We start from the raw sequence: 12255 nt of genomic DNA, 5'->3' as shown, positions 1-12255 counted from the left end.
GTAAGGTAACAAGACGCTCGATTCTCAATAGGAATTGAGACGTTACAAGCAGTGGTAAACTAGGTGTAAACTTGCTATTTGATTTGAGCACGAAGCTCTACTATCTAGGAAACTACCTACTCGTTATATAGAACTTCCGACTTCCTGTGCAAGCCGTGCAAGACGTCTTGCAGGGCGCGCAAGCCCGCAAGCCCGTCTAGCAAGCTAGCACATCACGTGACCCATGTCCACCGTGATCAACATAACTATTATTATGACAACGAGCGTGGAGTATGGTACTACTCGCTAATTCGTACCATTCTCTTGTTGGTGCCATTCTCTCAATGGTACCATCAACCCTTTGGTACCAAACACCGACTGGTGCCATCCACTTGGTAGTACCATCAGTATTATGGTGCCAACCCGTGACTTGTACCAAGACTGAGCCTGGTTCGTGACAGATCTAGTATACTCTTAATTAGAGCTCTAAACTCGTCTTCCCCTACTTTTTCCCACGTATCTTTTACTGCTTCACGTAAACGATCGTAAGATATGATCTCAGGGTAATTATCTTGAATATAATTCTTTATGATATACTAAACTCTCTCGATTAGGTTCAAATCAGGAGAGAAAGGAGGCTAGAAGATCACGATGATTCCACGCTCTCGAAGCTCTTATTTAGTATCCGCAGCTACGTGGCCTAGAGCTCTATCTTATATAAGGACGAGATATATTCCTTAACGCCGTATAAGTTCCAAATAACTGTGGATAATCAGAACCGTATATTAATAGTAGCTTTCTTAATTAATCGATCCCTAATCCTTTTCCTAGAAGATACTAGGCCCTTTAGTATATCTATGAAAACATCCCTAGAACATCTAACCCTTTTTTCGTTAATATCTTTCGATAATACACGTCTCGTCCTACTCCTCTCTAGGTCTACGTGTAACCTAGGTTCGAGTGTGTCTCCCTCTAGTAATCCAAGTCTTATTAGTCTATAAGATCTAGTACTATTGCTCTATTGTCTATTCCTTATATTCGATAGCCTAAGTAAGACGTAATCGTCGATTCGTCTTAGATATCGGAGGTTTTCATATAGCTAATCGATAGTAGAAGCCTTCACGAGTAAGAGCAGTACGTATAGCGTCTTTTTTAACTCTAAAATCGAGAACCTCAGCGAGTTAGGTAAACGATAATCGATAATTATACTGTGACGCGCAGACAAACTTAACTAATTCTTCGATTTAACCTTAAGTAAGAATTAGAGGGCGACCTTTCTTCTTTTGCGGTATAACTCGAGTATTATAAGCGTATTAAATTTGTTGTTTTATCAGCTGAAAGGCAAGTGTCGACTAATTTAATTATAAGACTAGCTGATTAAGTGAAGAAGGATAATATCGCGTCGTTAATCGCGTGTAAGCTCGTGATTCTTTGTATACTTTAGCGGAGGGTGAGGAATAGGCCTATTTAGGGCCACAGGAGGAGTCTCATGATCGAGAAGAGCAGGCACTAGAGCTGTATACGTAATAAAAGCGAATAAAAGGTCTATTAAAATAAAATTATTTAATTGATGTAATTATCATCAACTTACGTATAAAATACAATACAAAAGCGTGTTAGATGCATTAACGCGATACTACTCTTTTAGGTTAAGGTGTATCTCCCCCCTTGCTAGTGCTGTAACAACACTTGACCGCTGTACCTCCGTAAGTTAAGGTAGGGTGAAGCGAAGCGCAGTCCCCGGGGGCAGGGGGCAGGCGCTGGGAACTCAGAATCTGGGTGGGCCGATGTCAAGCTGTGGGATGGGGAGAGGAGGAATGGAGGTGATGGGGTAGTGGAGGAGGGGAAGCACAACACCAAAATATGTCGAGGACTCGGTACAGTAGGTAGAAATAGTACTAGTGATGGAGATTGTGATAATCGTGGGCCCCTTGGCAGCGGCACGAGAACAGAAGGTGGAAAAGAGCGAGCGGGATCCCAATAGGTAGGTTAGGCAAGTCCCGTTGAAAGAAGATCAACTGTTGCTTTAGCCTCGTCCTCTTCTCCCGCTTCGCTTCTCTGGAAGTAGATCCAGGACCCGGCCTGCCGGCGCAGTGGATGGACAATACAGTACAGTAGGTAGGTACCAGCGTCTTATCTGGGCCTTTTCCGCGCCTTTGTTGTGCTGGCTGGGTGTGTTCGTTCAGGCGAGCTGGATCTCGAATGGGGCGAGGCGATTGTTTTCAGCTGACGAGCACTTGACTTCAGAAAGGACGGAAAGAACGGAGTGGAAGTTGATGCATGCTCATGCTCTCCTCTCCTCTGCATTCGTTCCTTTATTCGGGATCGAGAGCCACGATTCCGGCGACCTGGTGCGCTTTTCCTGCCGCACTGTTCGGCTCGGCTCCAGGTCGGCGACAGAAGCAGCTACTTTATTAAGTAAATCACAGTACAGTAGCAGTAAGGTAGCTGAGCGGTTAAGGTTAGCCTTCCGGGGGAGGGGAGAGGAGAGGAGAGGAGAGGAGAGGAGAGGAGAGGAGAGGAGCTAGAGACGCCAAATGCACACCTGCGTGCCCTTGACTTCCATTCCTTGCCTTCTGATGTCTCTCCACCCTCCGCCACCACCTCCACCTACAATACTGTGTCTTGCCAGTCTCGCCAGTAGTCGTCCAGTAGTGTACTTTGAGTAGTCTTCGGGGACTTCATGGTTCATGATGAGCAATACATCTTGAGCTATTGGCTGCACGCATCAGCATGCTCAAGCAAGGTCAAAATAAGCTCATCAGATAGAGCTTACGCGTGCTTGGCCTCCCTGCCTCCCAAAACACGCCGCCTCTCAGTCAGAAGCTGGCTCAGGCCATTCTGCAGGGAAGCTAGTCATCAGTATTTGTATCAGCGTTCGTGGTGGAAGCCAATCATACGAGGTCAGCGACCTTCACCCTCTCATTTGGTGACGACAACCAGTTTTGGTAACAGACTCCCAGCAATGTATCATTTGAACACAGCTTGAACATATTCAATGGTTGACCCTAGGCATCCAGACAAGGAAACAAATCCTACGCTCGAGAGGAGAGCTAGCGCTACTCACCTACGACACCGGTACTTGCGTATTCGCATTGGATCCGAAAAGCAAATCGTAAGTTTCAAGCATGGTCCCTCTTGTGCTGACCAAAATATGCATTGATTGCGTGTTCCTTGCCAGAGATCCTTGATCAGCACCACTAAGTCCGTGAACGCAAAAAGAAATAGTCAGGCCAAAGAGGCAGGTAGTGGGACAATACAACGGAAATCCTCCGCCGTGGTCTAAGGACGAAATTTGTGAGGGTGGTTTTTCTGAATTATTTGCCCCAAGCATGGTCCTGATTAGATATGGGGAGTCTTCAAGGGCAGCCAACCTGAAAGGTCCTCGCTTGACCTGAAGACGTCCTTGAGCCACCATACCCTGGCAAGTCATCTAAAACACCTCTGACAAACATCTGCTAAAACACCACTCAACGTTCACGCGGCGATGATCTCCCGAGCCATCAAGATAACCTCACTCGTCCGAAACATCGCTAAAAATATCTCTAGTTTACTTCTCTCCTACACAACCCCACACCTTTCAAGTTTCGTCTCAAGTTCTCAACCCCAAGTCACAAAGCTTCTTTCGACCCAGCAGACTGGACAGGAAGTTTGCCGAGATAAAAATAGCCCTGGTCTCTTCCCCTAATTGTCCCCTTTGTTAGACCACTCCGTTGATGTCGAAACAACTTTGCCCCGTCAAAATATTGAAATCGTCATATATTCTACTTGAGAAAAGGGAAAAGGTAGCGAGGGCTAGTCAGCTGCAGAAAAACCACCTTCCATATACAGTGCTTCGAGCTGATGGGACATAAAGATTGGTATTCCTGCAAGACCATGCCCCTTCAACAAGCTCTGACCCTCTTTGGTCCGCCCATTAGTGTTTCCCGAGTCAAGAATCCTAAGTCGGCCGGGGTTTCAAGCAATAATGATTTAAGGCGGATATCTCGCTTGCTGCCCACAAGTGGTCCGAAACAGCTCAGCCTCAACCCCCTCTTCTTCAACAGGCTCAGATCAGAACAAATGGAGTTTTTGTTGCACGACGCAGATTTAACCTTCTTTTTAGAATTTCGCAATCAGTCGGAAGTAAGCATATCGGAAGCTTTCCCAGGCTTCCTCGCCTTTCGAGCCCGATCGAGTTTCTGCAACTCCTGGAGATGCCACTCGAATTCTTTTACACTCAGACTAAACCGCTTGAGGTTCTGCTGACCTGCAATGATCACCTCTTCGATGTCGGCGGGTATTACTTGCTGGAATTGTGGTGATGAAGTTGTTATCATGAGGATTATCACCATTGCGAAAGTCCTATAATTTGGTCAGAACAAAAATGTCAGAGGCGGTAGTGAAGTCGGATAGGATGAATCTGGTACTCACGCCATGCCTGTTGCGAAAAGGTTTGTCATAGAGTTGACTGGTTCGACGCTGAATATCTTCACGAAATCCACACAGGATTGTATACAAGACCTGCATTTGTCCATAATCTCTTGACCGCGAGGGTGACTAGTGGCAGCTTCTGGGTTGAGGAGAACGAATTCGTAAGAGGCTCGACATATCACTTCAACAACATCAGCATTATAGATGCCAAATTTCCTAGGATCGAGATCTCGGTTCCCGGTCCTGAGACAAGGTTTTGATCCGAGATCACAGATCTTTGGAGGACATTAGGGGAGAAAAGGTACATACAATATTGGCCGGCGCAATATCGTCCGCGAAGTCGCGAAACGTTCCAAAGGTGGTTTGAAAATTCCCGATGATCTGCTACTGATATTCCCGTGCCAGAACTGTCATCCCACAACGCCCTTGGATCTGTGGAGAGAAGGAACGGTGGCAAATTCCCGTGAATTGCTTCATGGTGATTTTGAAGCTCGTTGCTGATTTTCAGAAGCCAGTTGACGTAAGAAGTGTGATCTTTCTTGCGCCAGGACTCATGAGGATTGTAGATCACTGCAGTTATGCGATTAAGAAACCGTCGGATTGCGGAGTTAGTGCTGATTTGGAAGGCGACAAGGCTGGAGTCAGTCGAGTGTCTTAGTCTCGTCTCATGGTCTGAAAAGTCGGACGGACTGCTTGTATCCATACTCATGGGACTGTGGTATTCGGTACTGCTTTGCTCAGACGTTGGATATTGGACCATCTCTTCGTATCGAGTGATTCCTGAAGGGGGTGTTATGGACAATTCCATCGCAAAGTCACTTTCATAGACGTAGATGACCCAAAATAGTCGACAAAACGAATCCGAAAACTTGGGCATTCTTTGATATTGAAGCACCATTCTGGATGATCATAATCAATATTAGAGTTGTAGCGCGAGTTTGTAGCCAAGGAATCATACCGTTTTGCTAAGATCACAACTTTTCTGGCTGCTAGGTGAACTTGTTGATGGCTTTCAAGAGTCCTTCCCTTCGAGCCGAGGTAAATGCTGTGAGACGTTAAGAACTGTTCAAGTTCATAGCGAGACAGATAAACGCAGCCTCGCAATCAGGGACAAAGATACAGAAGCCAGGAAGTGTGCTTGAAGGATCCTCAAACGTACCTGGAAAGCGCAAAGCACTGTGCGGCCTCAATACTGTCATCAAAGGAGACTGTTCCCAATAGAAGCTTGGCTTTTGCCCAAAGTAAGCTTTCGCTGATGTACGCTGGCGATCTGCCATCGGCCAGTGGTATAGGTGGATGTCCAGAACCGCTGGAGTATATGAGATTTGCTCGTTCTTTTGATATCGACCCCAGACACAACACGATGAGCAGCAAGCAATATTTTGTTGTACTCAGCGCTCTCGGATTACATGGTTTGTCGTGTTCAGACTCGACAACAACCTGCAGCATGTCATAGATTTCAGGCTGGGACAGAATCGGGTAAAAAACATGAACGTTGACGAAATATTCGTGGATGAGTTCTTTGATATCTTCAAACCGTTTTAAAAATAGACTCTCCGTATCATCTTCCCAAATCACCTCACTTGCATCACCGCTGCTAGGATGTCGGAATAGATGCCATGACTGTGTCTCAACTGCAGGCACTTCTTTTAGGTCTGAAAGAAGAAATACATCGGTTGCTTCCGGTAGAACTGATCTATGAAAGCGTAGCTCACCGCAGTTCATGCGATCTTCCGATAGGAGAGCCTGAACAACAGTCCACTGGTATAAATTGGTAGTGTTGGCATTGTGGAGTGTAGGAAGAGTTAAAACTTCCTCTTGTGAAGCACTGTCAGCGCCTAACTGTCCAACGCCTATCTCTTCAACGTCGCCAGTCCCGGGCGTGAGGACCGGATTGCTCTGAGGTCTGACTATGGAGCGGCCACCTGGATTCTTTGCGGGCTGAAACCCCGACCAGATAGGAACCGACCCGGGAGGAGAAGTAAAGATTCGGTCCTCCAATTTCTGAATCCTGTCGAGTAGGATGCGCGTATTTGGGTCTAGTCTCTGAGCTTCTGGATCAAGATATACGCAGTCAACGTTTAAGCTCTCGCACAGCCCACATTTGGGGGAACCTGCATCGCAGCGAACTTTTCGCGTACGACAAGTCCCGCAAGCTCTGATCTCAAAGTTAGCACTCCTCTGTGAACATTTTATCATCAAAACAAAGGTTAAATGGTACAGTCGTATACTTCTGGTTGAACGGGGCCTTCCAGAATAAGACTACCTACTGGGCTGCTCGACGGCGGGCCGAGGGATTTCGAGTAGAGTTGGTTGATGCTTGACTCATGAAGCTGAAAGCCTGCGACTAGAGAGATGATTTGAGCTGGGTACATGGGGCTGACTAGGCTAGAAAGATTGTGAATAATTCGAGAGTAATCGATGTAAGTAGAGTTAAGAAAGTCGCTCCGCCGAGTATTGTCATCGCAGAATCGGGCATCTCCTTGGCAGCACATGACAGGTGGACACATGACATGAAAGTAGGGTTCAGCGCATTCAACATTCATATTCCGATCGAACAGTGTCATTCCTGTATACTCTAAGTATATACGTTTCAAGTAGCCCTCACAGTTAGGCTGTTGGAAAGTCGAGTAACGCTTCGCCTTTAGTTCACGTAGACCATGCGAGTGCTTCCGTTTCTTATCACCTCTGGGATAAGCCTGAACACTAGAAGCCAGCTCGATTTAAAGGTTACCAATAATGGACTCAAGTATTGCCACCGAATTTCATTGGGAATTGAGTGAGGAACAGAACAAATATGTCCTTTTATCAACCTTAAGCGAAACGACTTGTCCAGTATTCGGGGGGTAATAAAATTAGAATTTATTAGAATTATGGAGCTATGCATTTACTCTGATCTCTTTAATTGATGCCTTTAATCTTGCCTTTTCAGCAGGCGATAGTTCAAAGACGCCTTCTTTTTGCCCATTTGTCAATGCCACTGGCTGGATGACCTTGCCAACTAGTCTCTCATCATCGGCCTTCATGGAACTGAAAAGTTTCAGGGTGTCATTCAATCTCTCCCTTCCGACACAGTTCTCGAACTTCCAGCTAGCAGCCAGCTCATCCAATTCCTCGAAAGTCTTTCCACGGAAGTACTCAGCCCATTCTGGGATGAGGTACTCGGCTAAAGTGATTCCTCGGATTCCTCTGAAGACGTGCATATTCATACGCCATTGCCATGGGTATTTTTTGCTGTGCTCTTCTGGAATGTTGTCTTCGAACCACTTGTGTAGGGGGCCAAACAGTCCTTCTTGCAGATGTGCGTCGTCGTATGCCCATGAGTCGACTGCCATGACTCGTTTCTTTTCTAAGATAGGACCGAGGAGCTTCATCCATGCCGAGTCTGGATTGACAAAGACCATGCCCATGATGTTGATATCTTTGTAGGCCCATATAGACCACGCTGATTCAATGAATTAGTCAAAATCCGTTGCCGAGCGGAATCTTGCTCACCGATTTCCTCGGAAGTATAGATCTCCATCTGCTTATCGAGCATGTTATACCTCTCTTCGTTCTGTACTTTCCATTCGGGATTGCTCTCCTTCTCATATATTGGGCCGAATTCGCCTAACAACAGTCAGCTTTGTTTAACTAAGGGGGTGACTGTCAAGTACCATTCCAGATTGGGACATTGTGCTGCTTCATAAACTCCACTTTTCGGTCATACATTTTTCGGATGTAAGCATCTTGATCTTTCTCACCCACGTATCTGCCGATTCTGTTGGGAAATCCAAAGCCGCAGTAATCGTGCACGGCATAAACGCTATTTGAGAAGACTTTGTCGAACCCAGAAAAGTCCATGCTGAAAGTATTTCCCTCAAGGAAGAGGATGTGATCTGGGTCAATGGCTCTAACAGCGGGTATGATTCGGTCGTAAAAGGCCAACAGGCGTGTCCATTGCTTGTCGGCTGGCTCATTCAAAAGATTGTATCCAGCGACCCAAGCATTCGATCGATATCGAGCAGCGATCACTTCCCAGAGGTTGACGACCCGATCTTGGAAATGTTTGTGGTCCCAAAAGGCGGCGTATCCTGTGGGATTATCGCAATGCCAATCTTGAGATTGACCACCAGGTGCAGCATGCAGGTCGATTATTGTGTAGATATTGTATTTCGCGCACTGCGGCATTAAGTCAGTGCCTAATCAATACTTGCCAAAGTGAACACGGAAGCTTACGAGCTCAACAACCCTGTCAACATGCTTGAATCCTTCCTCTTTGATGACCATTGGATTCATGTCATCTTCGAAGTGATGATAATTCAAAGGTAAACGGAGAGAGTTAAAACCCAACGACGCAAGAAATTGCGCATCCTTTTCAGTGAAAAAGTACTCGAGAAACTTGTCGAAAAAGTACTCACACTTCTCTTGTCCGAGGACTTCGAGAAGAGCACCGCGAATCTGACATTCCCGACCAGGAAATCCGTTCATAAAGTTTTCCATAAGCATCCAGCCTCCCAGGGCTGTCTGGAGACAGTGTGAGTGATCATCTCCAACAGTCGAGAAGCAAAACCTACCCCACGAAGGACCACTGTTTGGCCATTTGCGTCAACAACTCTCGAACCCTCAACTTTCAACATTCCGGTAGACATGATGGCTGTCAAAGGAGGAATAATATTAACATAGATTATCAACAAGTCGTTGTGGATGGGAACAGAGGAAGAAAATGAAACGAAAACAGATAGCTGTAACGGGAGCTTTAAATACTGAACACACGCGCGACGAGTGGAAGAGTAAATAGAAAAGGCAAACCCCACTCATGACGGACATACTCTTGGCTCGCCTCTTGGGCTCCGTAAAGGGTGGGTTGCTTGATACCTATCTGAAGCATAACATAGAACTGGGGATGAAACGGAATTCGATAACCGGACATCTGGGACAGCTCAGTTTATTCGATCGGGGCAAAATGTGATAGCTGCCCCGGGTGGGGATACATAATTGGCTGGGCCAATCTTGGTTCCTGAACTCCATGTTTTCTTTGATGGAGCTGAGTTGACTTTGACCAGTGGAGACTTTTTACGAGTCATGTTATCTCTACCTACGGATACCAAGTGTCATGGCTTCGTCCAGCGGGGAAAGCATTCGGATTTGCCCCGTCCAAGCGAGCCCTGGTGCGCCTTGGCTAGAAAACCTCGTTTGTGGAGGCCCCGCTAACCCCATCACTGCAATGAACTCTTCTGGGTTCTGGGGAATATTCCCCATTTCCGTGAGACCGATCGTATGACAGTATGTAGTTCTCCGCCCACTCTTGGAGGTCCGGGGCGAGTGTAACTACTTTCCCCATCCTGTTTCCGTACCTACGGGTCACTCTCGTGGCTCCTAGTGGCTTGCTTCCTTTTTGTCCAGCTCGATAGACAACATTCAACCATTCATGTATAAGTAGGAACAGCTCGTCCTTCAAATTTTGAGCAGAGCTCGCCAGCACTTCTGTTTTCGATCAATAACTTCTTATTCTTCTTCTTCACCGTTGAAACAGATTTCATCATGGATAACTTCCGTCAAAGGTTCCCTGCTCCAAGGCAATCTCTGCTTGAGAAAGAGGCTCGCACTTCATCAGCGCCATCAGCAGCCTATGAACCATCAAAGATATCCCAACTCGCCAAAGAAGCTCCGTCATGGTACAAGGTCGCGTCTCGTCGTCGTCTCTATGGCCTCCTCTTTCCTGCAGCCATTGTTAGTTATATGACAAGTGGCTATGATGGCTCTATGATGAACTCCCTTCAGACAGTTTCATACTGGGACGATTACTTCGGACGACCCAGAGGCTCAACACTTGGTCTTGTATCTGCAGTCATTGCGCTAGGCGCAATATGCTCGACTCCTTTCGCTCCATGGGTCGCTGATAAATATGGGCGGAGAATGGGCATTACAGTCGGGAGCATCATCATGATCGCCGGTGCTATCATCCAGTGCGAGAGCAAGAACTTCGCAACGTTCTGTGTTGCACGGTTCATTCTAGGATTCGGACTTTCTTTCTGTACCACTGCTTCGCCTAGTCTCGTCACCGAACTTTCTCACCCAAAAGAGCGTGTAGCTGTTACTGCTGTATGCAATACCTGTTGGTTCTTGGGAAGTATTCTTGCCGCATGGATTACATACGGGACCCGACTCATTCCCAGCACAGTAAGATAAATGTGCGCAATCTCTCAATAACATCAGTTACTGACTGCGAGATCTCACAGTGGTCGTGGAGAATCCCTTCGCTCTTGCAGATGGTACCCAGTTTGATTCAACTTTCAGCTATCTGGTTCTTACCTGAATCGCCTCGATGGCTTATTTCAAACGACAGGGGTGACGAGGCAATGGCAGCACTGATTCAATACCATGGTGATGGAGTGCAGACTGAGTTGGTCCAACTTGAATATGCTGAGATCTGCGCTGCAATTGAGCTAGAGAAATGTACGTACTTGGACCTAGTGAGGACATCTCCAGCACATTGGCTAACATTCTACTAGCAACCGGGGCTACGACCTGGAAATCAATGATTAGCAGCAAAGGAAACAGATATCGTGTGTTCATCGTCGTTTGCATGGGCACGTTCTCACAATGGTCGGGTAACGGGCTCGTATCGTATTGTAAGTACAGAATTCTGTGCAGCGAAAACGATCCTAATCGATGGCTTTAGACCTGGCAAGGATTCTAGATAGCATCGGAATCACCAATAAAGGCACACAAGCGCTCATCAACGGCATTCTCAGCATCTGGAATTTTGGAATTGCTCTGACATCAGCTTTCTTAACCGAACGCATTGGCAGACGACCTCTTTTCCGGATTTCAACCGTCGGCATGCTCATAATCTTCACCACATGGACAATCTGCTCTGCCCTGTTTGCGCAAACAGGTGCAAACTCGGCCGCCATCGCAGTCCTGGTCTTCATTTTCATCTTCCAGTTCTTCTACTGCATCGCGTTCTCGCCCTTACCCGTCGCATATTCTGTCGAGATTCTGACTTATTCTGTCCGGGCAAAAGGCATGGCGACATATGTGTTCTCCACCAAAGTTGCAGTGTTTGTCAACCAATACGTCAACCCGATCGGACTTCAAAATGCAGGTTGGAAGTACTACATTGTATATGTTGTGATACTGCTGATTGAGAGTATCATTGCCTATCTATTCTTCTTAGAGACGAAGGGGAAAGCCTTGGAAGAAATTTCGGTCCTGTTTGATGGTGAGGAGGCGGATGTGAAGGCTAGGGCATCGGAAAAGCTGGCAATCATGGATGATACAATCGAGGAGCGTCACGAGCACGTTGTGCCGACGAAAAACTAGAGCATCATTTGGCGGCTCGGTGTTTTGGATATCTTTTTTTTTTTTTTTTTTTTAAATCTATAGACTATTTAGCTGCTCTCTAGCGCTATGTAGATGTACTGTTATAGACTAGTTATATATATAATCACGGGCTAATTAGCCTCGTATCTAGAGCTGAACAGAGTATAAAAGAAACTAGTATAAATAAAAGAAATCTAAATAATATTAAAAACCTGTATAACTCTATATAATCTTATATATTTCCTAAGCCTTTCGCTTCTATTCTGATATATATTACTATTATTATAGCCTCTCTCTAGCGAGGAGTTCAAATTTCCTTATCGTATTATTACTAATTTACTACTTTAGCCGCCCCTTAGGAAAGTATAAAGTAAGTTACTACTCTAGTAGTAAGTTTATAAATATCGCCTTCGGGTTTATAAGGCCTATAATAAGTATAAAGGCTACTATTTTAGGGATAAGCTCTAGGTTATTCAGATATACCTTTATATTAGTATAGACCTCTATAAAGTGCTTATCCTTTAATTTATCTAAGTATTCGTAATTTTTAATAAT

General features: G+C 45.9%; 3 protein-coding genes across 4 annotated transcripts; 1 reads left to right on the top strand and 2 right to left on the bottom strand.

Moving 5' to 3' along the window:
* Positions 1–1522: 1522 nt before the first annotated feature.
* ONS95_011187 (uncharacterized protein) lies at positions 1523–6836 on the bottom strand. 2 transcript variants are annotated; one of them, XM_058504786.1, is made up of 8 exons: positions 6663–6811; positions 5552–6550; positions 5351–5437; positions 4702–5291; positions 4393–4573; positions 3047–4323; positions 2756–2820; positions 1523–2691 (listed from the first exon to the last, which is right to left on the bottom strand). In XM_058504786.1, the coding sequence occupies exons 1-6, from the start codon at positions 6719–6721 to the stop codon at positions 4095–4097; spliced, it is 2145 nt and encodes a 714-aa protein (XP_058359342.1). In that variant the 5' UTR covers positions 6722–6811; the 3' UTR covers positions 1523–2691; positions 2756–2820; positions 3047–4094. The 2 variants fall into 2 exon arrangements, with proteins under 2 accessions (XP_058359342.1, XP_058359343.1); XM_058504787.1 differs by having other exon boundaries at positions 1530–2891; positions 3002–4573; positions 6663–6836.
* Positions 6837–7234: 398 nt separating this feature from the next.
* Positions 7235–9404, bottom strand: ONS95_011186 (uncharacterized protein). The gene is made up of 5 exons (XM_058504785.1): positions 8949–9404; positions 8611–8898; positions 8049–8553; positions 7888–8001; positions 7235–7837 (listed from the first exon to the last, which is right to left on the bottom strand). Exons 1-5 carry the CDS (start codon positions 9021–9023, stop codon positions 7272–7274), a joined length of 1548 nt encoding a protein of 515 aa, XP_058359341.1. The 5' UTR covers positions 9024–9404; the 3' UTR covers positions 7235–7271.
* A 122-nt stretch (positions 9405–9526) lies between these two features.
* ONS95_011185 (uncharacterized protein) lies at positions 9527–11895 on the top strand. Its single transcript, XM_058504784.1, has 4 exons — positions 9527–10554; positions 10614–10830; positions 10887–11006; positions 11057–11895. Exons 1-4 carry the CDS (start codon positions 9916–9918, stop codon positions 11698–11700), a joined length of 1620 nt encoding a protein of 539 aa, XP_058359340.1. The 5' UTR covers positions 9527–9915; the 3' UTR covers positions 11701–11895.
* Positions 11896–12255: the final 360 nt, after the last annotated feature.

Source organism: Cadophora gregata, assembly GCF_030347475.1.
Source record: "Cadophora gregata isolate MNR1 chromosome Unknown scaffold_5, whole genome shotgun sequence".
Lineage (NCBI taxonomy): Eukaryota > Fungi > Ascomycota > Leotiomycetes > Helotiales > Ploettnerulaceae > Cadophora > Cadophora gregata.
The sequence above is the reverse complement of the archived record's forward strand: the minus strand, read 5'-3'. Positions and strand labels throughout refer to the sequence as shown.

Excerpts from the sequence above, each read along its gene's own strand:
- ONS95_011187 (XM_058504786.1), bottom strand. The coding sequence starts at position 6,721 with ATGAGTCAAGCATCAACCAACTCTACTCGAAATCCCTCGGCCCGCCGT. Across the intron at positions 4,574-4,701 it reads ATATTGCGCCGGCCAATATT|TGATATGTCGAGCCTCTTAC; the intron begins GTATGTACCTTT and ends ATGTTGTTGAAG. Across the intron at positions 4,324-4,392 it reads CTTTTCGCAACAGGCATGGC|GACTTTCGCAATGGTGATAA; the intron begins GTGAGTACCAGA and ends ACCAAATTATAG.
- ONS95_011186 (XM_058504785.1), bottom strand. The coding sequence starts at position 9,023 with ATGTCTACCGGAATGTTGAAAGTTGAGGGTTCGAGAGTTGTTGACGCA. Across the intron at positions 8,554-8,610 it reads TTGACAGGGTTGTTGAGCTC|TGCGCGAAATACAATATCTA; the intron begins GTAAGCTTCCGT and ends TTAATGCCGCAG. Across the intron at positions 7,838-7,887 it reads CTATACTTCCGAGGAAATCG|CGTGGTCTATATGGGCCTAC; the intron begins GTGAGCAAGATT and ends TCATTGAATCAG.
- ONS95_011185 (XM_058504784.1), top strand. The coding sequence starts at position 9,916 with ATGGATAACTTCCGTCAAAGGTTCCCTGCTCCAAGGCAATCTCTGCTT. Across the intron at positions 10,555-10,613 it reads CCCGACTCATTCCCAGCACA|TGGTCGTGGAGAATCCCTTC; the intron begins GTAAGATAAATG and ends GAGATCTCACAG. Across the intron at positions 10,831-10,886 it reads TGCAATTGAGCTAGAGAAAT|CAACCGGGGCTACGACCTGG; the intron begins GTACGTACTTGG and ends ACATTCTACTAG.